We start from the raw sequence: 22706 nt of genomic DNA on the forward strand, positions 1-22706 counted from the left end.
AGCCACGCCAACCCCAGCCAGAAGACTGGGTTGGGCTGCCTGGATCCCTACCGACTCCCGAGCCCTGGCCCAGGCTGGGAAGGTCCTGGCTGCCACTGCCTGAGGACACACCAAGCCTACCAGGACCCTTGCTGGGTCCCAATGTCTGGGCCAGCCCACCTAGACACCTGACGGAGCCCAAACCCATGGACACCCTGCCAGCTCCTCCATACCCCGCCGACCCACCGGAGCAGCACCAGAGCCAGGTTAGCCCCTCCGGGAGACTTTGGAAGTGACCCAGGGATGGCTGACCTTGGGATGGCTGAGGAGATGGAGGTCGGGTGGGCAGCATGTCGTGGCCTGGAACTCTGCTGACCCCTCGACCGAGTTGGTGTGTAATAGCCTGGATTCCTGCTGACTCGGTGGCTGCCCTGCGGCCACCATTAGGGCCCTGGGCCGGGACGTGGTAGAGTAGGGAGGGCCCATGTCCCCCCCTGCCACCTTTGCCCTTGAGTGGCAGGTTCCCCTGGTGGGGGTAAAACCCCTGCGTTTGTTGGCTCTCTAGAAGTGAAGAGATCCAACCCCTACCCAGCTGGGACTCAGCCGGACTGCATTCTGCTACACCGCCGGTGGTAGCCATTTGTTGCCCTGACCCAGGGCTGCTCCTTAAACTTTAGACTCTCAACTTGTGTGTGTGTTAACCCCTTATCTGTTTCCCCTGCCCTGACCCAGAGCCAGGCCCTACAAATGGACTCTTGGTCAAAGGCTTGACTGAGGTGTGCCGCACGAACTAGTGGGCACCTGAGGGAGTCAGCGGGGCCACTCGCTGATGGTGGATGCTGTACACAGACCATGGACAGAAACCATCTACATGTTTTGTTAATTTTTAAGAAGCTACTAGACTATTTGTTGGTTTTTAAGTTTTCCCTGTATCATGTTATTTATTTGTCCTGGGGCTTCCTATGAAGTATCATAATTTAAAAAATAGAACAGTAGCGCTTTGCTTTTAAGGCTATTTTTGCCATTTAAATGCATGGATAGTTGAAATTCAATAGAGTAACAATAAGTGCTAATCCAAACCTTCACATAACTCATAATACATGTTCATTATTTAGCTCTCCTATTTAAACACTAAAGAGAAAATTCATCTGGTTACAAATTACCCATGCTCTGACTCCTTTCTAACAAGTGCACATTCCTTTGTGAATGTCATAAAACGAGGAGTACAGGATCTTTCAAAACAGGGTATTTCTATCGAAAATGCCCTGTCTAAACTACTGTTTTTTTCCCGAAAAGCCCTGTTTTGGAAAAAAGCGGCAGCCGCCATTGTGCAAATGAAGCGCAGGATATTTAAATCCCAGCTTCATTTGCACTTTCAATGTGTCTAATTTACATCCCTCTGCCAAAAGAGGGGTGTAGTTTAGACACACAATAACTCAAACAGATACATAACATTGTTGTTTATTTGCATTGTATTAGCATCTAAAGGCTGTGATCAAGAGCGGGGACCCATTGTGCTGATTTGCTGGTAACCAACCTAAAATGCCCTTGTGTTAAAAAAAAAAAGTGTATCTCATTATGAAGTGAAAATGTGTCCCTGAGGAGGAAGATCTCTTCCCACCTGTGTCCATGCTTCCCCTGCAGGCCTATTGCAGTTCTGATGGGAGCTGGAAGTGCTGTGAGCCCACCCCACGCTATCATAGTTCCTTAGTATGGACACATTGTGTGAAAAGCAGGAGAGAATAGCTCTGCTGCTCTATTTCCTGTTTCCCTGCTGGGCTGCGGAAACCCCATGAAGAGCAGGGTAGGAGCTTGACTGGCTCTGCCTAAGCCCAGGGACATGCATAGCAAAGGATGGCTCCCATCCCCCATCCCATCCTCCCAGGGCTGCCCAACAGAGGTGAAAAAAATTTTCCTTTGACTCCAGTGGGTTTTAGCATCAGGCCCTGAGGTAGGAACTGATGCTTTTATTATGGACTGAGATATCTTTGTATATTGGGTAAGTTGGTGTTCGACAGCTAGAATTGCCACTACCCATACAGTACCTGTTCTGAGGACAGAGAATGTCACCTTCCAGTACCAGTAATCAAAACACTTAAATTAGATCAAGATTCAAGGTGATTTGATTAGCTAAGGGTGTTACCTACTTACTATTTCAAGGTGTATTAAGCCTAGCAGCACAAAGAAAACCTAAGCATCACATATATTACACTATTGGTTGCCATTCCCAGCCTCGGAAAGCTTATGTAAAACTTGGGCAGGCTACCATCCCTCCCACAGCCATAGCCCATTTATATTTTAATATGAATACTCTACCCTGATTTATTAAGCAAATAGTTAATACTGTGCTTCTATTTAAGGAACATTGTATATGTTCATTACTGTGCCACTTTTGTAGACATTTGCCCACAGGCTCAGCTGTCTGAAAAGGTCAACAGAAGTACAATTTCCATAATTTATACGGTTGTTTTTTGCTTGTTTGTGTTTGTTGTCACTATCACTACTACAAGTAATGTCCTGTGGGATATTAGCAGCATTATTATTCTATGTGAACAGCACTTTTTGTATTAACTATGTAAATAATGCCAAATAATACCAAACATGGGAGAATATAGCATTAGGAACAATGTTGCACTAAGAGACACAAGCTGCCTATTAATCATTGTCTTTTCTCCTTTTCCAAGAAGGTCCTGGTGACATTGTAAAGATGATCTCAGAGCCAATTTTCAGCAACAAGCAAAGATCATGCCTCTTCTGCCTAAATTAGGGTGGGCAATGCTCATCTTTCTCGCCTTCAGCAGCCTCCACTCTTCCTTCTCTAAGATCTGGGATTATATTAAACAAGAGGATAAGCAGTAGAAAGAAAAATGTGCAGCCATATTGACAGGCACAAGAACTAATAAATAACCATAAACAGGAACAGTATTCAGATTTAAATGGCCCCTATGAACTATTTTATCCATCATAACAAGATGCAGAATAATAAACTATTAGAATTTCATATGTGGCTCAGTTTTCATACAGAGGAGACACTAATGTTACATTCAGGACCCCCAAAGTACCATTTAATATAAAATCAACATGTGCACACCTACATACTAAATTAAAAGCCTACTAAAATGCTTAAATTAGGGAATTGGTGGCAGAATTCTCATTGCTGCATCCGTGCCATCTTTGCATACTTCAAGAACTAATGGTATAAGGGGAAATATTTTTTTTAATGAGCTATAAATGGGTTGGTCTGATCCATGTCTTCAATTGGCAGTGCCCACAAAGCCTGATAAAAACCAAATCTGTTTATGCCTAACATTTGCAATCAGAAATGTGGATGTGCACAGACTACTCCATTGCTCCCAACTACAGTATTTTCATAATTTCCCCCCAAAAGTATGTCATTGCTCACAATGAAAGGGTCATATTCTGACCAGCCTTACTCTAGCCCCTCTCCAGATTCAAACAACCCTCCCTCAGTCATTGTCAAAGAATCACATTTCAGACAGTTCCTAAACCTAAGCCAGATACACACTCTTCTTATTTGACCCATTTAAAAAAGATCATCAGTCTTTAGAAAGAAATGTTATTTAAAAGTTATTCTAATAAACAGATACTAGCTAATTAGTAGACAAATACTTGACTGCTACAGAAGATATCAAACACTAAACATAAAGGCTTACAAATCCATTTAAAACATATATACTGGAAGTATGTGTGTGTATATATAATATATACACACATACAGGTAGTCCCCGAGTTACGCGGATCCGACTTATGTCGCAGTTACGAACGGGGATTTTCTCGCCCCGGAGGACTCGAGCGGCGGGACGCCTGGTCCTGCCGCCCACCTCCTCTAGGGCGAGAAATGCTGCTCCCCGTCTCCCTGGTCTGCTGGGGGGGGGGGGCGCAGCTAGTGCCCCCCCCCCAGCAGACCAGGGAGATGTGGAGCAAAGCCCGGGGCCTGTGGTAGAGCAGGTGGGGCACTGCCGGTTGGTCCCGCAGCACCGCTCCTTGGCGCTACTGGACCAACCCGGCAGCACCCCAGCTGCTCAGCCCTAGGAGTCCTGATTCAGCCGCTGCTGATCAGTTTCAGCAGTGGCTGAATCAGGACGCCTGGGGCAGAGCAGCTGGGGTGCTGCTGGGTTGGTCCTGTAGCGCCGAGGAGCGGCCGCGCTACTGGACCAACCCAGCAGCACCCGAGCTGCTCTACCCCAGGCGTCCCCAAGTTAGCCGCTGCTGAAACTGACCAGCGGCTGACTACAGGAAGCCCGAGGCAGAGTTGCTCTGCCCCGGGCTTCCTGGAATCAGCTGCTGATCAGTTTCAGCAGCAGCTGACTTGGGGACGCCTGGGGTTCTTAAGTTGAATCTGTATGTAAGTCAGAACTGGTGTCCAGATTCAGCGGCTGAATCTGGATGCCAGTTCCGACTTACATACAGATTCAACTTAAGAACAAACCTACAGTCCCTATCTTGTACGTAACCCGGGGACTGCCTGTACTAAAAACCTAGATTATAGTAGGCAGAAGGATAAAGGAGAATCTATTCCAACATAAAATGAGAAAATCATTCTTTTCTTATTTTCCCAATCCTATCTCCAAAAATAGTATGACAAATTGATAAAACACTTTCCAAACTATTTTTTAGAAAACCTGCCATAAAGCATCCTCAGATTTTGAAAGGTTTGAGAGCTATTCTTTCTCAATTATCTTATTATCTCAACTTCTGAAAACTATTTTCCTATCTCTAGGATGAGGTAATATAATGGAAATAATATAAGTGTTTATTTTACAGAGAAAGCCTTTAAAGTATGTTCTAAGCAAAAAGAAATAATAAGCAGCGGTCCTGTCCAAAAATGCAAATTTTGTCTATCTTGCTGGCAATTTAGGATATTTTTATTTTCATGCCCTGCTGGCTGGGAGTTGCTGGTTTGAAAGCAGAATGTAACATTTTATGCAAGTTTCGCATGGATAAATAGTATTCAAACTTTGGTACCACTTTTAAATGGTAGTTTTCTACTAAGTAAAGATGGAAAAAATTTATTTATGTTAATCACAGAAGATAGTAATAATATATAAAATAATATACAACATTACAGAAGTGTGAAATTAGTAACTTATTCATCTTGGGCTGTTTTGAAAGGTTGCACAATAGCAATTTTTAGCTTTTGATTAAAAATCATATGTATGTATACAAGATCCGTTAAAGGATCAAGTGAAAAAAAAGGCACATCTTCACTCGCTGTGCTGGAGACCAATGTTCTGGCATTTGATTTAATGGGTCTAGTACAGTAAAACCTGTGTTATCCAGCACTCTTGGGGATTAGGGTGTTCTGGTTATCTAAAAATTCCAATTATCTGAGGGTCCCATCAACCTAGGAAAAACGAATGGATAATAATAGTAAAACTCAAGTTTTTAATATTGGTAGTTTTGTGGTGGGAGGCAGTTGGTCTCACATTTCTATTTTGAGTTAAAGATGATTAGTACTTCTTAAATAAAAAACTGTTAAGCCAATCATGGTAAACTAAGCCAGGTTTGTGCACCTGAAGATTTGACAGTATTGTGGCCGGGAGCAATGCCGGATAACAAAGCTTTCACTGTATATACCCGTAAATTGAACACTGAGAGCAGCTCCAGCTGGCATCTGTACTCCTCGCAGTCGTGAAGAGTAAGGGTAGCCGACAGAAGCATTTGTTCCCATCAACCTCCAACAGTGGCGATGGTACCAAGCTTGATTTAAGATAAGCCGACTTCAGCTATGTATTCTATATAGCTGGAGTTGTGTACCTTAAAGTGACCTTCCAGGTCTAGTGTAGACCTTGCCTAAGAACAGACATGAAATATTTGATTAAAGAATGAAAGGGGTAAGAAGGAGTCTTTCCTTGGGATACCACATTTCACAGCTGTCTGGGTATACTATTGATCCTCTAAAACATTCTGAACTCCTGGCTCTACTGATGCCAGTGACAAATTCCTTTGACAATCATTGGAAGCATGAGGGTGATGGTGATTTAGAAGGACCTTTGGTCTGATAGAGCATGGCAGGTCAATAAGCATGGAACACCTTCCCTAAACTTGAGCATAAACCTATTTCATGCTCTTCTGATGACTAGGTAGAAGACCAGTAGAGACTGCTGACAGCTTTATTTTTCAGAATAATCAAGTTATGACATAGCGGGCATGCATCAAAACATGATTTTGTCAGTTACCCTCAGTAATCATCGTTCCCTTCTATTCTTACATTCACTTTTTATTATCTTAAATTAACGTCGGCCCCTGAAGCCAATAGCAGTACTCCCAGTGATTTTGCTGGTGCAAGACCAAGGCTTTAGAACCTACTCTTTGTTGCAGGGATCATGTTCTGCAACATATTTGTATAGCACCTAGTGCTCCTGACCCATGCTATAGTGAAATAATGAACAATATGATGAAAATAGGATTTTAAACACAAAAAGTAAGGTAATTTGTGAAATATGGTGGTGACACGTTTTTTTCTTGCTTGATGTTATAACAATGGTTGGAAGGTGTTGGTATCTATCAGTCTTAACATGCATTATACTTTTCACACATGGGAAAAATAATCATGCAATACTGTTGAACCTAAGCAATTTTTCACAAGTAAGGTTAAATGCAAAAGTTTGGCAGTAGCCATGGGGTCTAAGATGTAAGACTGCAATTAAAAGTTGCTGAGGGGTGAAAGTGCTCAGCACATCTAAAAATCAGAATGTTTCTGTTTAAGTCCTTAAATATCAATGTAGGTCCCTACATTTGAAAGTGTTCGCCTTAGGTGATTTCTTGTGCCTTGCACCCTGACAGTCATGGTTTCCGACCTCATCACAAGAAGCAGCTACCATTTGTTCATTGTCCTGATTCCTGAAACTAGAGAAAGATGATGTTAAAAGATTTCACTATTTCAGTCACTGATCTCTAGAGCTGCTGTATCTAGCAGAGCAGATTTACATCAGATTTTTTGGACAAAACATGGGATTTTGCAGGATTCCCAGGCTCTCAAAATTGCTTCCAAAACTTTCAGAACTTTCAAAATGCCACAGGTCGGGATATATGCTTCAAACATGACAGTTAGGTTGACAAGAAGATCCCATCCAAAGTACAAAGAAACTTGTTCTTGATCTTCACCACTATAACAAGAATATCATTTATCCTCCTTTTTCTCAGAAAAGCTTATATTATTAAGGTGATTTTGTTTTCAAAATGACAGAGAGAAATCCAGAGGTCCATCAGGACAGTGAAAATCCTTATGCTTTTCAATTTCCCCACTGTGGGCATAGATGAGAACAGGTAACAGACCAGGGAACCATGACAGTGTCAATGATTTCTCAGATGAGTGTGGCATTTCCTGTGTCTCTGGGTTCCAGCTACTATTTTTCAAGGAAAGTGAACAGTTTAATTAAATCTACATGCCTAGAAGCAAACTTGTTCTCATACCAGTGTGTATCTTTTATACCCAGCCATTTTTACTGCTAAGCGTTTGGCACCACCACGTGGCCAGTTTGAGTTTATTCATTTAAAGTGACAAGAGATTCTAAACACCTAGTTTTCTTTTGTGAACTGTAAAACACTGAGTTAGAACTCCAAAACAATTTCAGCTTCGGTTGGGAGGAAACACTAAAAATCTGTACACTGGATTCTTACTATTAGAGAGGAAGATGGTTAGGCCACTCGCTTAGGACTTGAGAGACCAGTTATCAGTTCCCTGTTCTGCCATAGACAGTCTGTATGACCTGGGGCAAGACATTTTGATTCTCTGTGCTTCAATTCTCCATCTGTAAAAATGGATATAATTCCACTTCCCTTCCTCACAGTGGTATGGTGAAGATAATACATTCAATATTGCAGACAGCTTTGAGATCTACTGATGAAAAATATTATATAAGGGCTAGGTGTTTAATTATTATTTTCAAAGTAGGGACAATCAGTTCTTGAGCAAGAAGTGAGGTATAATTTCCAGCCTGATTTTTTTGAGTAGCGCATAACTTTTCCAAACATACTACTTTTGAGTTGAAGCTTTCCACGATGAGTCTCGACAGTTCAGTAAATCCAGCCCAAAATTAAACTAGGACAATAAAAATGGTTATTAAAGACAAATCTATTCTTCCCTCTATAAAGGAGAATTTGGTAATTATCTTACAATTATATAGCTGTAGCAATAAATGGATATAGTTTATCTTGGAAAGAGTTGAATATTCCATTGGTCCAAGGGTTTTGGTAAATGGATTAAGATTATTTGCATAGTTTGGAAAACCAGAAAACATAAGGCCGGCACATCCTAAGCATATGTATGTATGTGGGACCTACTTAATAACTAGCAATTTGGCAAATTCTTAGGGTCAAAGTCAGATTCTTTTAGACTCAGACCTACTTATGTCTACTTACTAGTGTATAAAGGATTATAAATTGGTGTAAATGGACATTGACTTATAGAAACATAGGGCTAGAAGGGACAAGAGTCTAAACCCCAAATCTCCATAGTTGCAGTCCCCACACCTTTTAGATTTTTTACAGGACTCAATGCAGATGTAAGGTTAGGAGAAGGTCAGCAGACATTCCATGGGCAACTTAATACAACCTGGGGCTGAATAAGTTCTGCAGAGCCCATACATGCTGGGAACATCTATAACAAGGGACCCAAAGGTCCCATGCCACTTGAGGAGTCAAGTTAGTATGAACAGAGATGAAGGATACCCAGAATCAGTGCAGAGGTACAGGGCCTCCTTGTGGATAGCAGATACTGAACTTCCACAGGTTTTGAGGGACAGATGCCCCATTTCTCCTGCTAAGGACAAACCCTACCAAATTGGGAGAATGAAGAAGACACTCAACAAAGGTCAGCCAGGGTGTTTTTCTGGTCTCTATGCAAGTATCTCCACATTGGGGTATGGTCTAGCAGCCTATGCACAAATGAACAGGTGACAGCTGTGGAGAGGTTGAGACATTTCCAAAGGTAACCTGAACAACCTTTTATGTGTTAGAAAAGCATATATTTAGCTTTATACAGAAGATATGAACTTTAAAATATCTACAGTGTGCTTCAAAATGTAACACTGAGAAGTAGCATATCATATTTTATATTAATATATTTTCACTATTTTACTGAAAACTACCAATAAATATTCATAATCTGGAAGGAAATATAATTAATCTTTCTTCAGATACAATGTTTGCCAAGCTCTGTTCTGTCATTTTTATAATTAACAAAAATATGGTATCTTCCATTGAAATACTGTACTGACATTCTTGTGAAATATATACACTATATATACAAATGCAAAAGCTCTTAAATTATAAATCTTTTAAGTACAGCAAATACAGCCAGCCATATTTGTACATAGAGCAAAAGACAATTTATCAGTTTTATAAGAATTGTTGCAAGAGCAACTGGAGCTTCTCTGACTCTTCTGACTGAGGTAATGCCCACTTCTTCTTTACATACTGAATGTCGATTATCCCAGATTGTTTGGCCAATGCAATCCCCAACAGACCATTTGTTTTTTCTGGTTCACCCAATACAACCATAGTCATAACTCTGAAAGCAAAATAAGAGGGATTTTTTACTGAGACAAAATAAATTGACTAGAAATCCCTGAGACAAAATGAATTGACTAGAAATCCCTGAAACCAGTTTATTTATCAACCTCCAATATGTACTCAAAAGCTTTATAAAGAAAAATTGTAAATAACTGTATTATCTACCAAAACAGGTAAAATGCCACAAATGGAAATATAGAGAAACGTATTATGCTATGGCAAACAATAAGAAAATGACCAATCAGCTGCAATCACACACATACATATATTTTAAGGGGGAATTTTTATCTTAGTTCACAGCCTTCATGTGATCTAATTTCTAGCCATGCTTTAAACATTGGTTCAAGTAAAATAGCTATTATTATACAACATTTCAAAAATAATTGTAGCAGCTTTTTAAAATGATGTTTATTTTACACTGATTTTTCCAAAAATCTTACATAAACCAGCAATCCTAGCCAGATTCTTATCAGGCTCAGTTTCTTTGTACAAAGTACTGTAATATTTAAAACTAAAGGCACAGATGTGAAAGTTTCCTGTTTACACTCAGAAAAAATAATCAAAAAATATTTATATATATATTAAAATGTGTACAATATATATCTAATTTAATAGTGTCCCTCTCTTCGACTCTTCATATTTTCCCTGTCTTTTCTGATCTTGTAAGATGCTAAGTGTTTTGGCTCTAAGTAAGCCAAACATTTAAGTATATGCTTTATTTAATCATATGATTAATCCAATTGACTTAAAGAAATTGGATTAATCATATATTAATAAATTCAGCAAAAGAAACCCTCAAACTTTAGCAAAAAGACAAATTCAATGTAATGTTGCTATCTTATAGCAGCAAGAAAATGTATACATCCAGTAAAAGTCATTTAATTTACTTACTTATCTGACTGAATAATTTGTTTGGCTACAGGACACAGATCGTTTTCCAGTAAATCCCAAATGTAAACACTAGATGATGCATCCAGAACAAAAAACACAGCAGGTCTTGTGAGAGCCCACTGTAGAGCAATAACTGGCTGTCCATTTGTGCTGTCATTCCACTGTATGAGGGGATGCTCTGATGTCATTTGGTGCAATCTAATACTTCCATCTGAACAGCCAACCTGCACAGCAACATAAAGAAAAATCTTATCCGGGAAAGAAACAAATGAATTAAAATTAAAGTTACAATCCTGTTGTTGAAATGGTCATTTATGTTGTTCAAATATACTGTATTTGACTATGATCTTTACAATAAAAGCAGCTATCAGATTTAGGCGTCACTATTATACTTCAGTGTGTGGATATTAGCAATTGTCCAATTTTAAATTTTTGGAATGGTTTCAAGTTTCAGTGGTAATTCCATTCAAAGCATATTTAAATAATTCAATCTGGCAGACACCAAGATATACTGGGATGAAATCTGCATCATTAGGAAAATCTGCAATCTCCTAGCAAGATAAGACAAAAAAACCCCTTCTCCTGGCTACTTCTACTGAGCCTCAGAAGTAGTCAAAGATTCAAATGGACCCTCCTACACCCCCCCACCCCCCGCCTCCCCAATTACAAATCTCACTAAATCCTAGATTCTACATTATTGAAATCAATAAGAGTTTGGCCATTGACTTTTCGGAGAGCAGGATCAGATGTCAAGGCTGTAATTCATGTATATCTTCAATAAAAAGACAGATAACCCCCTCATCACTTCCCCCAGATACTTTGTTCTGTCCTTCAGCATTACCATTGTCTTGTCTAGAATAAGATGTAGCCAATTTGCTATAATCCAGACAACTAAGAAAGCAAATTTCATCATACTACTTACGTTTAATGAAAGAAACAGTGCTGAATGTCACCCATATATTTATGGTAAGGCAGTTCAAGCCATCTCGCTATTGTCCTCATTTCCTCACATACACATCGTAGAAGAGGGGAGAAAGAATAGGATTCTCCCTGTGGTTTTTCTCCAGTAGATAGGAACTGATCTCATAAAATATAATTCTGATCTTACTAATCTCCATGAAAACCTCAGGTCAGCAATTTTTAAAGTTAGGCTATGTCTAAAATGCAGGCTTCTTTCAGAAGAAGCTTTTCCAGAAAAACTTCTTCCGAAAGAAAGCATCCACACTGCAAAAGCACATCAAAAAAGCAATCTGCTTTTTCAAAAGATAGCATCCACACTGAATGGACACTATCTCGCATTTCAGCTGTGATTATTATGGACGGAGTGGCCACCAGGGAACTTGTGCTTTTTCCGCTTTCCTCTTCTTTTGAAAGAACTCCCTCTTACCCGTACATATATGCCTTTTTTTTCCAAAAGAACTCTTTCGGAAAAAGGCTTCTTCCTCATAGAATGAGGATTACCAATCTCAGAAAACTGTTCTTTCAATTTTCTCTCGGAAGAACGTGATTGCAGTGTGGATGTAATTGACGTTTTTTCGGAAAAACGCCTGTTTTTCCGAAAAAAACTCTATAGTGTAGACACACCCATATTGATAAATCAAATAGAATCAGCTTGTCCATTGTTATGAGATGGATTGGTCTGTCTAGCTTAGTCCTCATGCCACAAACAAGCCTAATGTTGGTCTGAACCGTGTGAAGGAAGTCATATGACTCCAGCTGCTACAGCAGCCTCAATAACATTTCCCAAACAAGGAAGGTTAAGTATGGAATGGTAAGTGTCCATGCCTAGAAATGTTTTCTAAACAAAGGATTAACTGTTTTTATAGACTTTATATTAATATCTTCCAATAAAATGTCCCAATTCCTTTTTTTCCCCCTTCCCCCAATGTATGATTTTACTAGCCAAGGGTCCATCCAACAAGTTACAGGCTTAAATCACATAGTACTTCTATTACTACAATGAGCTAAATTGACTAAAATTAAAGCAGACTTAATTCTGCATTTGCTTTAATCTAAAAGTACTCTATAGTTATAGATTTGTACACTACAATCTGATCTGACCAAACTTATGCTGGAAAATTTCACAGAGTCAGCATGTCAGTTCTGGTTCTGACCAGAGGCAGTACAGAATGAGTAAATTTGTTGGCCAAACATCAGCCTGATTTACAATCTGTGTAATCCCACTGAAGTGACTGAGATATGGTCCTTAGACATTATCATAGAATATTTAAAACATAATTAAATATCTGGATAAACAGATATGAAATCTTTTTGCAATAATTTTCAACTAGCATTGAGTAAACTTTCAAAAGAAAGGCACTAATTTGTATGTGTGTGTCCATGCTATCTACAAAAGGAAAACAACCCATACTGAGTTCCGGGATAAGAGTGCAGAAACAGGTTACTTAGTTCATGATTCACCTACAAGCTAAAAATGGTCCTAGTCTTAATAAGAATAGGCAATACATTCTAAGAATAATGTATTCTGGTATTGTCACTGTTTCTGTAAGCCAGATGCTTCATCTCTTAGCATATGATGAGTTCAATCACTAATATGCAATACTTGTTTGCTATCTCTCAAGAGGGTTCTGAACTAGGAATGTAAATTAAGTGTTATTAAATGTGTTGAGTTAGAAATCTTAGAAATCCACTACCCCAAATATTTTTAAACTAAAAAATTGTTAGATAAAAAACCTTCCATACCAAAAATATTGGCTTTCCAAGAGGAGAGAAATCGACTGCATTAGCTCTTACTGATCTTGGTCCACCCTGCTGGGGTTTGAACAGCTTTGGAAGAACTCTTAAATCATGTCTTGTACCATGACTTACCACACCCTGTTAATAAAATAAGCAAAACAAAAACATATCATTTTTATCATAAGCATTTATATTAAATAAAGTCCTATGTATTGCAATTTATATAGAGCTGCCATGCTTACGGATCAGGACTAACTAGAATAACATTATTTTAATAATATCAAACAGTATATATTTACACATGCAGTATCTGTATAATTCCAAAGAATTCCAGCTTTTATCATTCGAATAATAGGACAGGAAAGACTAACGCAATGAAATTTAGAATGTTACTCACAACATCTGTTCCAACAATGAAATGATTAGGATTGGAAGGCAGAAACTTAATATTCAGTGTTTGAGGTGTTGTCAGACATAGGATAGCTTTTGGGAAAAGACTGGGGAAAAGCAAAAGAAAAGATAATGTAAATAACCAGGAACTGTTCTCTCAAAGCAATGCAAGTATATATTACATCACGTTATTGCATCAAGGTGTTGTTGTTGTTCTGAGTGTTACATATTTGTTAGAAAAACTGGACACAATTATCTGCTTTTGCACAGTAAGAGGCAGAAAGAACGGTTACTTACCTCGTACTGTGATTCTTTGAGATGTGTTGCTCATGTCCATTCCAATTAGGTGGCAGCGTATACGCGTCATCAGAAGTTTTTCCCTCACAAGTACCCTTTGTACCAGCGGGGAGCCCCCTGGAGTAGAGTCGGTATATCGGCCCATATATACCCCTGCTGGCCCCCTCACCCACTCAGTTCTTTCCTACCAGAATACTCCGGAGAAAGGGTGGCGGGCGGGGATTTGGAATGGACATGAGCAACACATCTCAAAGAATCACAGTTACAAGGTAAGTAACTGTTCTTTCTTCTTCGAGTGATTGCTCATGTGCATTCCAATTAGGTGACTCTAAAGCAGAACCTATGGAGGAGGGCCGGATGTTGAAGCTACAGAGGAGTGGAGGACCGACCTGCCCAGGACAGAGTCTTCCCTGGCTTGATGAGTTACCGCATAGTGATTGGCAATGGTATGGACAGAGGACTATGTTGCGGGTCTGCAGGTGTCCAGCATGAGAACCTGCGCCATGAAAGCAGTGGAGGCTGCCACAGCTCTCATGGAGTGCGCTCTAGAGGGTGGGGCTGGTACCCCTGCTAGGGCATAGCACTCCTTGATACAAGCGGTTATCCAGGAGGAAATCCGCTGGGAGAACACGGGTTGACCCCTCACCCGTTCGGCTATGGCCACAAAGAGTTGCAGCGACTTTCTGAATGGTTTTGTCCTGTCTAAGTAAAAAGCTAAAGCCCTGTGAACATCTAGAGTGTGTAAAGCCTGTTCTTTCCCAGACGCATGCGGCTTGGAGTAAAATACTAGCAGGAAAATATCTTGGGAGGTGTGGAAAGAAGACACCACCTTGGGCAGAAAAGCTGGGTGAGGGCGGAGCCTAACCTTGTCTTTGAAAAACACTGTGTAGGGAGGATCTGAGGTGAGCATCCTGAGTTTGGATACCCGTCTGGCAGATGTGTTTGCCACCAGGAGAGACACCTTATAAGACAGGTATAGAAGGGAACACGTTGGTAAAGGTTTGAACAGGGGTACCATAAGTTTGGAAAGGACCAGGTATAGGTCCCACTGGGGGACGGGCTGGCAGACGTGTGGGTAGAGCCTGTCCAAACCTTTCAGAAACCTGCTGACCACTGGGTTAGCAAACAGAGATTTCCCCCCTTCCCCCAGGTGGCCGCCAAGTGAACCTTCATGGAGGAGGAAGAGAGATCCTGGAGCCTGAGGTCTAACAGGTAATCCAGGATCAAGGAGATCACAGCTCACCTTGGGTGTACCCCTTCTGGGCAGCCCAGATATAGAACCGTTTCCACTTAGCCAGGTATGTGGTCCTAGTGGAGGGCTTCCTGCTACCCAGTAGGACTTCCTGGACCTGTTCTGAGCACTGAAGTTCCTCGGCCGTTAGCCACGGAGCTTCCACACTGTCATATGCAGCGAGTGCAGGTCCAGGTCGTGGAGCCTGCCTGAATCCTGAGTAATCAGGTCTGGGAGCAGCACTGGTTCTCAACCCTCGCCAGGCCGGGACAATTAAAATCCAGGACACCCTGAACTCCCGCACCCTGAGTAAGACCTTGTGGATTAGCGGGAATGGTGGGAAGGTGTATAGTAAGCCCTGCGGCCAGGGGAGAAGGAGGGCATCTCCCAATGAGCCCTGTCCCTGTTCCATGTGGGAGCAGAATTGGTGGCACTTCCTGTTCTGCCCTGTGGTGAAGAGGTCCAGATGGGGAGACCCCCACGCACGGAAGATAGATTGGGCTACATCCCACCTCAGATACCATTCATAACCTGCAAATGACCTGCCTAGTTTGTCTGCCAGGACGTTTTGGGAGCCCGGGAGGTACGAAGCCATCAGGTGGGAAGGAAAACTGCACAAGCTAATCGGACTACCCGGAGCTCCCTGATGTTGATATGCAAGGAGATCTCATCCGCAGACCACATGCTTTAAAGGTCTCCCAGGTGGGCTCCCCAGCTGGTGTCTGACACGTCCGTGACGTGTCGGGTGGACAGTACCTGTCTGGAAAATGGTACCTCTGTGAGACCTCTTCCTGGCTGGTCCACCAGTTCAGCGCGAGGAGGATGGAAGCGAGGACCATAACCACCCTGTCCCATGAATGGATGACCGGGTTGTGGGCTCGCGAAAGCCACATCTGTAGCGGGCGCATGCGCAGCTTGGCGTGTTGCACTACATAAGTGCAGGTGGCCATGAGACCGAGGAGGCGCATGCAAGTCTGAGCGGTGATCATTGGAAAGTTCTTGAGCTCCCTGACCGCCGCCTGTATCGCGAGAAACCGGGACTTGGGTAGGGAGGCTCTCGCCGAGGTAGAGTCCAGGGTGGCTCCCATGAACTCTATTATCAAAGTGGGAATTAGGGATGACTTGACCAGGTTTAACAAAAGACCTAGATTGTCAAGGAGTGCATGCACTACGGTGATGTGCGTTCGCACCTGTGACTCCGAGCTTCCCCTCAGGAGCCAGTCATCTATATAGGGGAACACCTGGATACCCCTTTTTCTGAGTGCAGTGACTACCACTGCCATACACTTGATGAAGACACAAGGGGCCATGGAAATACCAAATGGGAGGGCTGTGAATTGGTAGTGGTCCGGGCCCACAGTAAATCTGAGGAATTTGGGGTGGTGGGGGGGCAATGGAAATGTGAAAGTAAGCATCTTTTACGTCAAGGGCAGCGTACCAGTTTCTGGAGGCTAGTGAGGGAATTATGGACACCAATGTTACCATTTTGAACTTTGCTTTGGCAATGAAGGAGTTGAGGGCTCTTAGGTCCAGAATAGGACGCAGGCCCCATTTGGCTTTTGGGACCAGAAAGTAGTGGGAATAGAACCCCCTCCCCTGAAACTCAGGGGGAACGTGTTCTATCGTCCCTATCCTAAGGAGATGTTGGACCTCCTCTTGAAGCAGAGGCTTGTGAGATGGGTCCCTAAAAAGGGACGGGGTAGGGGGTCGGGAAGGGAGAGGGGAGTGGAAAGGGATTACAAAACCCCTTTCCACTATCTCAAGCACCCAGTGGTCCGAATTGACCAACCGCCAGGCTGGGGTAAAGTGGGATAAACAGTCCTGGAAGAGAAATGGGGAGACTGGAAGGTTGCCCTCGTAGGTCCCGTCAAAACCACTGATGGGGACCGGAGGATTTGTTGGGGGGGCCCCTGGTTGTGATCAGGGATTGGGCGAGGGCGACGCCTGTTGTTCCTGCCATTACCACTTCTGCTCCTACGATGGGAGAAGTCAGTACACGGACCCTAGGGAGGTGTTCTAGGAATATTCCTAATGGGGAAGGGGCACCTCAGGGTGGCTGGGGTGTGCATGCCCAATGATTTTAGGTCGGTGTCTTTCAGACCATGGAGCCTCTGATCAGTTTCCTCAGAAAAGAGCAAAGGGCCTTCAAAAGGGAGGTCTTGTATGGTGTTCTGGAGCTCTAGAGCAGTGGTCTCCAATATTTTTACACCCAAGATCACTTTTTAAATCCCAGAACAGGCGAAGATCTACCGCCCCGCCCCTTCCTTGAAGCCCTGCCCTCTCTATTCTCCTCCTGTCCCATCACTTGCTATCCCCAGCCCTTACTTACACACTCTGATAAACAGTTTATTTTTAAATTATGGGATATATAAAATTAAAATAACGTCTCTATAGTTATGAAGTAAATGGTCTGTTTTTTATTCATGCTATTTAAATATAAAATAAAGCATTTATAATTATACATTTTGTGGGGACAGAGTTTTGCGGCTGGGGGCAGGGAAGAGGGAACAGGGTGCTGGGAGGGCAGAGGACACGGTTCTGCAGCAGGGGACAGAGTGCCAGTGGGGACAGAGTTCGGAGAGTGGGGACGGGAATAGGGACAGCATTCTGTAGCTGGGGACAGGGGACAGAATTCTGTGGCTGGGGACAGAGGAGTGGGGACAGAGTTCGGGGAGTGGGGACAGGGGAGTGGGGACAGAGTTCTGTGGCTGGGGACAGGGGAGTGGGGACAGAGTTCGGGGAGTGGGGACAGCGTTCTGTAGCTGGGGACCGGGGAGTGGGGACAGAGTTCTGTGGCTGGGGAGTGGGGGCTGGGGAGTGGGGTGCAAGTGGAGGCAGAGAGTCCCCTGCATCTGCCTCCTCCCAGGATTCCCCCCCCCCCCCCCCCGAGGGAAACCAGCGCGTGCCTGCCTCGGGGCCAACCCCCTGCGGTGAAGGGAAGCCCCAAGCGCGCGCCTGCCCAGAGGGCCGACCCCTCCCCGGAGCAGGGAAGCTCCATGCGCGCCTGCCCCGGGGCCCACCCCCCCCGCGCACGCGTCCCCCGGGGCTGACTCACCACTCCTGTGAGGTGCAGGGAGCCGATGCTCCCTCCAGCAGTACACCCAGCAGACCAGCTAGTGCACTTCTGGAATCGCCGGAAGTGGCGCTAAGCTGTGGGACTTCTGTCCATCCCCGAGAAGCTGACACTACCTCCATTTTCACTTGAGGTAAGTAGTGGGGCTTCTCAGGGGTGGGAGAGAAATGGGGGCGGGGCAGACAGGATGCCTCGCAATCAATTGGTCGAGGCCTCGCGATCAACCTGTTGGTGACCACGGCTCTAGAGGAACCCCAGAAACCTGTAGCCAGGAACTGCAGCATAAGACCACCCCAGAGACCATTAATCGGGCAGCAGAGTCAGCCAGATCTAGAGCTGCATGGAGAGCCGCCCTAGAAATCGTTCTCCCTTCCTCATGGAGAGCTTTGAATTCTGCGCGGGACTCTTGGGGGAGTAGGTCCGTGAATTTGTCCATCAAGGCCCAGGTGTTAAATGCATACCAGGACAAGAGGACCTGTTGGTTTGCAATGCAGTACTGGATACCACCGGATGCGCAGACCTTCCAGCCTAGCAGGTCAGTTTTCATAGCCTCTCTGCTCTTAGGGACAACAGCAGGCTGACCTTGTCTCTCTGATTCACGGCTTGTACCATGAGAGAGCCCGCTGGGGAGGTAGGAAAAAAGATGCTCATTACCCTCCTGGGGGACAAAGTATCTTCGTTCCGTCCGCTTATCCATAGGAGGGATGGACACGGGAGTCTGCCACAAGGCTTTGGAAATCTTGGCCACTGTTTTGTTAATCGGGAGGGCCACTCTAGAGAGGGCATCTGTGTGAAGGATGTCCCCCGTGGGATCGGTGTCATTGGACACCCTATCTGTCTGGACTCCCAAACTTTGGGCCAGACATCGGAGGAGGTCCTGATGGGCTCTGGTGTCCATAGAGGCCATGGATGGTCCAGGGTCTCCCAGAACCTTGTCAGGGGAGGAGGACGATGATCCCTTTCGGATTTCCCCGACAGATACCCCCGAAAGTGCCGGATCCTGCTGCGTGCAGCAGACGAGGGTGGGGGAGGTTGGCTCACCAGAGCCACACTCCCCAAAGGACCAGGAGACTGCTGGCTGGGAGGCAGTGACTGGCCAGACGCTGGCGTACTGACCAGTGGGGTTTCCAAAGGAGGGGCCTGAGGACCCGATGCGACCGAAGCCGACCTGGAAGGGGGGTTTCCCTGGGCTTGGTGATATGGCTAAGGAGTCCAAAATGGCCACTGGGCTGGAGGTTGAGGAGGCCATGACTGCCGGAGCAATGGACTGCTTGTGTCCATTGCTGCTGGTATTGACAAGGCAGACTATTGTGTCGGGAGAGGTGCTGCGAACGGGAGTGGGAGCCCCGAGAAGACCAGGTGGATTCCACCTCGGAGGCAGACATGTAGTCCAAGGTGGACCAAGGAGGAGCCGATGCAGACACTTGCGGAGCAGCCAAGGCCGGACTAAGGGCTGGGCTAGCCGGGCAGCTGCCCAGGGTGCCAACCTATGGGGGGGCACCTGCGGCACCGGCTCCCTCATCCCCGTGGCGCCGGCCAACAGCACCCTTCCCCCCATGGTCACGAGGCCCTGCACGGCTGGGCAGCACATGCACTGTGCCCCCCAGGGGCTGGCCTGCGCATGCACTGTGTGCCCACGGGCGGCGCCGCACGCCCTGGGCATCAAAATGGCTCGGGATGGCTCTGGGAGCAGCTACATGCCTGGCCATAGATTCCTGCTTCCCCAAGTACCAAGGTGGCGGTGGTGGCATAGTGGTGCTGGCATCCGGTGCAGAGGTAGGTGCTGGAACGGTGTGAGCCAGTGCATGGTACCGCAGTGTATCTGGTGCCATGTCCTGATGTGGCACTGCAGGTAAGGATGCACCACTGGTCGGTGCCGTGGGTGGTACCGGTGGAGCCAGGAGAGGAGGGCAGTGGGTCCAGGCTTCCAGTGCCTAGGTTTCGGGCTGTTTCGATACCCAGTGCTGGAATGTCACGTGTTGCCTGGAAGGCGTTGGAGTAGGGGGCAGCGAGGGGGAAGAGTCTATGAGCACCCTTGCCGCTTCTAAGGCCTCCAGTGTAGTTCAGGAAAGTCTTCCAAGGGGCTCTGCCCACTACGCTGGGAGTAAGGTCCGCCTGACCTGGAAGGCCTGGGCTCTGGACTTGCCGGTGCCGCGTGCCCCACTGAAGGACCATCCCGTTAGGCCTCCTCCTCTTCTGTGGTGCTGGAGACTGAGACTGCTGTCGAGGTCTCTGCGGTGCTGGTGAGGCACGGTGCAGGGGGGAGTCCCGCATGAACGCCGGTGCGCTTTGAGGACCCGGTGCCAACTCCAGCGCCAGTACCGGCCAGAGAGTCATCTCCATAAGTATGATCTTAAGACGCGACTCTCTCGCGTGTTTCGTTCGTGGCTTGAATGCCTTGCAGATTTTGCAGGCTTCAGTGAGGTGTGTCTCTCCCAAGCACTTTAAACATGAGGAATGAGGGTCACCTCGAGGCACAGGCTTGTGGCACTTTTTGCAGGACTGAAAGCCTTGTGGGCTGGGTGTACGGCGCGCCGCGGCGGGGAACAGCAACGAAAACAACAAAGAACAACAAAAGAGTCTTTAATTTAACTGCAGGTACATAAGCTAACTGGAGAAACAGAGAAGAATACTGAATACAACTATCGCTAGAAGCGCTGAGGGCTGTTCCAACGACCGTCACGGCGGTAAGAAGGAACTGAGTAGGTGAGGGGGCCAGCAGGGGTATATATGGGCCGATATACCAGCGCCACTCCAGGAGGCTCCCCACTGTCCCTAAGGGTACTGCTGAAGGGAAAACTTCCGACAACATGTGCACGCTGCGCGCACACACCTAATTGAAATGCACATGAGCAATCACTAGAAGAAGAATGGAAATATTTTAAACAGGAAAGTCTCCCATAATTTGAACCATTAATGGACATCTTTGACAAAAATGTATAATTTCAACAGTAATGAACTATTGAAAATCCTGATCAATATTTATTAGATGTATTAGAGAACAATAATGTGACCAGTTCCATGGGATAATTAACTTTGGGTATGTCTACACTGCTCGCTTTATTTTCAAATAAGCTACAGTAATTCCTTATTGAACACGTGCCCACTTAACACGTTTTCACGATTGTTTTTTTAGGAAACGTTTTTTGAATTACATGACCGTCCCAGGAATAACATGATTCCCCCAGCTGGCCCGTTGCCGGTGGCTGCGTGGGGCTTCACCCGCCTCCCTGCAAAGCAGCGGAGGGTTTGCTGCTTGCCGCGCCGTTCCCCAGTGCCCCCCCCTCGCCGAACTCAATGCGGGTCCTAGCAGACCCGTCACAGGGGCATACTCCCAACCCAATCCCCCTTCCCTCTCCTCCCCTTCACTTCCCCAGAGCCAAACACCTCCCCTCCCTGCTGTAACCCAGTCCCCTTTCTCCCAATCTTATGTCCCAGTCCCAACAGACACCACTGCTTGAAACACAACCCCCACCTTTTCCATTATTTTCAATGGGAAAATTGACCCCGCATAACATGTTTTCACTTAACACAATCATTTTCTGAAACATCTATAGTGTTAAATAAGGAATTACTGTATTTCCAAATGGTTATTCCAAAATAATTTATTTAAAAATAGCACATCTACACTGCAGGGAAGCCTCAAAAATAGTCTGAGGCAGGCTTCCCTAATGTAGACATGTTATCTTGATTAAGAGCTCCCCGGAGGCAGTGGAGAGGAATAACTCAGAATGGCCCTGGTGAGGGGCTATTTCAAAATAGCAGTTGTGGAGCCTCTACACACACTTTATTTTGAAATAGCTATTTTGGAATAGGTGTTATTCCTCGTAGAATGAGGTTTACAGATTTCGGAGTAAACCGACTGTTATTTCGAAATTATTTCAAAATAATGGAATGGCTGTGTAGATGCTTGCATTGTTATTTCGAAATAATGAAAGTTATCTTGAAATAATGGTGCAGGATAGGCACACCCTTACTGAGTTATAAATACACAATTTAATGATTAAACACTGTTTTCTTACCTGTTATTCAACTGAAGAGTAGAGCTATGTACTAATTTTACTTTCCCTCCAGGAATTAAACCTGAAATGATAAATAATTATTCTTTAAATCAAGAGCATAAATTTCAATGAAATATCAAAAATCATATATCATTATAGACAATATTAAAATAACTAAGTTAAAATAGAATTAAGATCTCAATTAATAAACACAAGGAAGTTTACAGTTAAAGCGCTGTCCTTAAAGATGAGACAAGCTGAAATGTGTTATTGTCTCCAGGATTCAAATGTTGTAATATTTGTTGGAATTGGGAGGGATAAGGGAAAAGAGAAAAATGGTCATTTTAATTCTAAAATTATAATCTCTAGAACTTCTACTGAATTACAATGTGTATCAGTTCTACGGGTATTCTCTTTCTGTTAATATGCATTATTACATCATACTATCACTACAGAAAGAGAAATGACGGAAATGATACATTTATATCAGGAGTAGGGAACCTAAGGCCCAGGGGCTGGATGCAGCCCCCAGCTTGTTTGGATCTGGCTCCTGAGGCTCAGACCACACTGGTGCTCCAGTGCCTCCACTGTCCCCTCTGCCTTTCCCATG

At 44.5% G+C, this 22706-nt stretch overlaps 1 protein-coding gene across 5 annotated transcripts in view; it reads right to left on the reverse strand.

The window, feature by feature from the left end:
• Nucleotides 1-1982: 1982 nt before the first annotated feature.
• Nucleotides 1983-22706, reverse strand: part of DYNC2I1 (dynein 2 intermediate chain 1) — a 100063-nt gene continuing 79339 nt past the window's right edge. Inside the window, exons 21-26 of one of the 5 annotated variants that reach the window (XR_012902113.1) lie at nt 22118-22178; nt 13502-13601; nt 13111-13242; nt 10408-10631; nt 6737-9514; nt 1983-2804 (exon numbers count right to left, since the gene is read on the reverse strand). Coding sequence is in view for 4 of the 5 variants with exons in the window: in XM_006111907.4 (XP_006111969.2) it covers nt 9343-9514; nt 10408-10631; nt 13111-13242; nt 13502-13601; nt 22118-22178 (689 nt within the window). In the remaining variant the exon portion in view is untranslated. Of the gene's footprint in view, nt 2805-4998; nt 9515-10407; nt 10632-13110; nt 13243-13501; nt 13602-22117; nt 22179-22706 lie in introns of those variants that run through there. The other 4 variants (XM_006111907.4, XM_075922734.1, XM_075922733.1 and 1 more) reach the window with 4 other exon arrangements.

This window comes from Pelodiscus sinensis, chromosome 2 (assembly GCF_049634645.1).
Source record: "Pelodiscus sinensis isolate JC-2024 chromosome 2, ASM4963464v1, whole genome shotgun sequence".
NCBI lineage: Eukaryota > Metazoa > Chordata > Testudines > Trionychidae > Pelodiscus > Pelodiscus sinensis.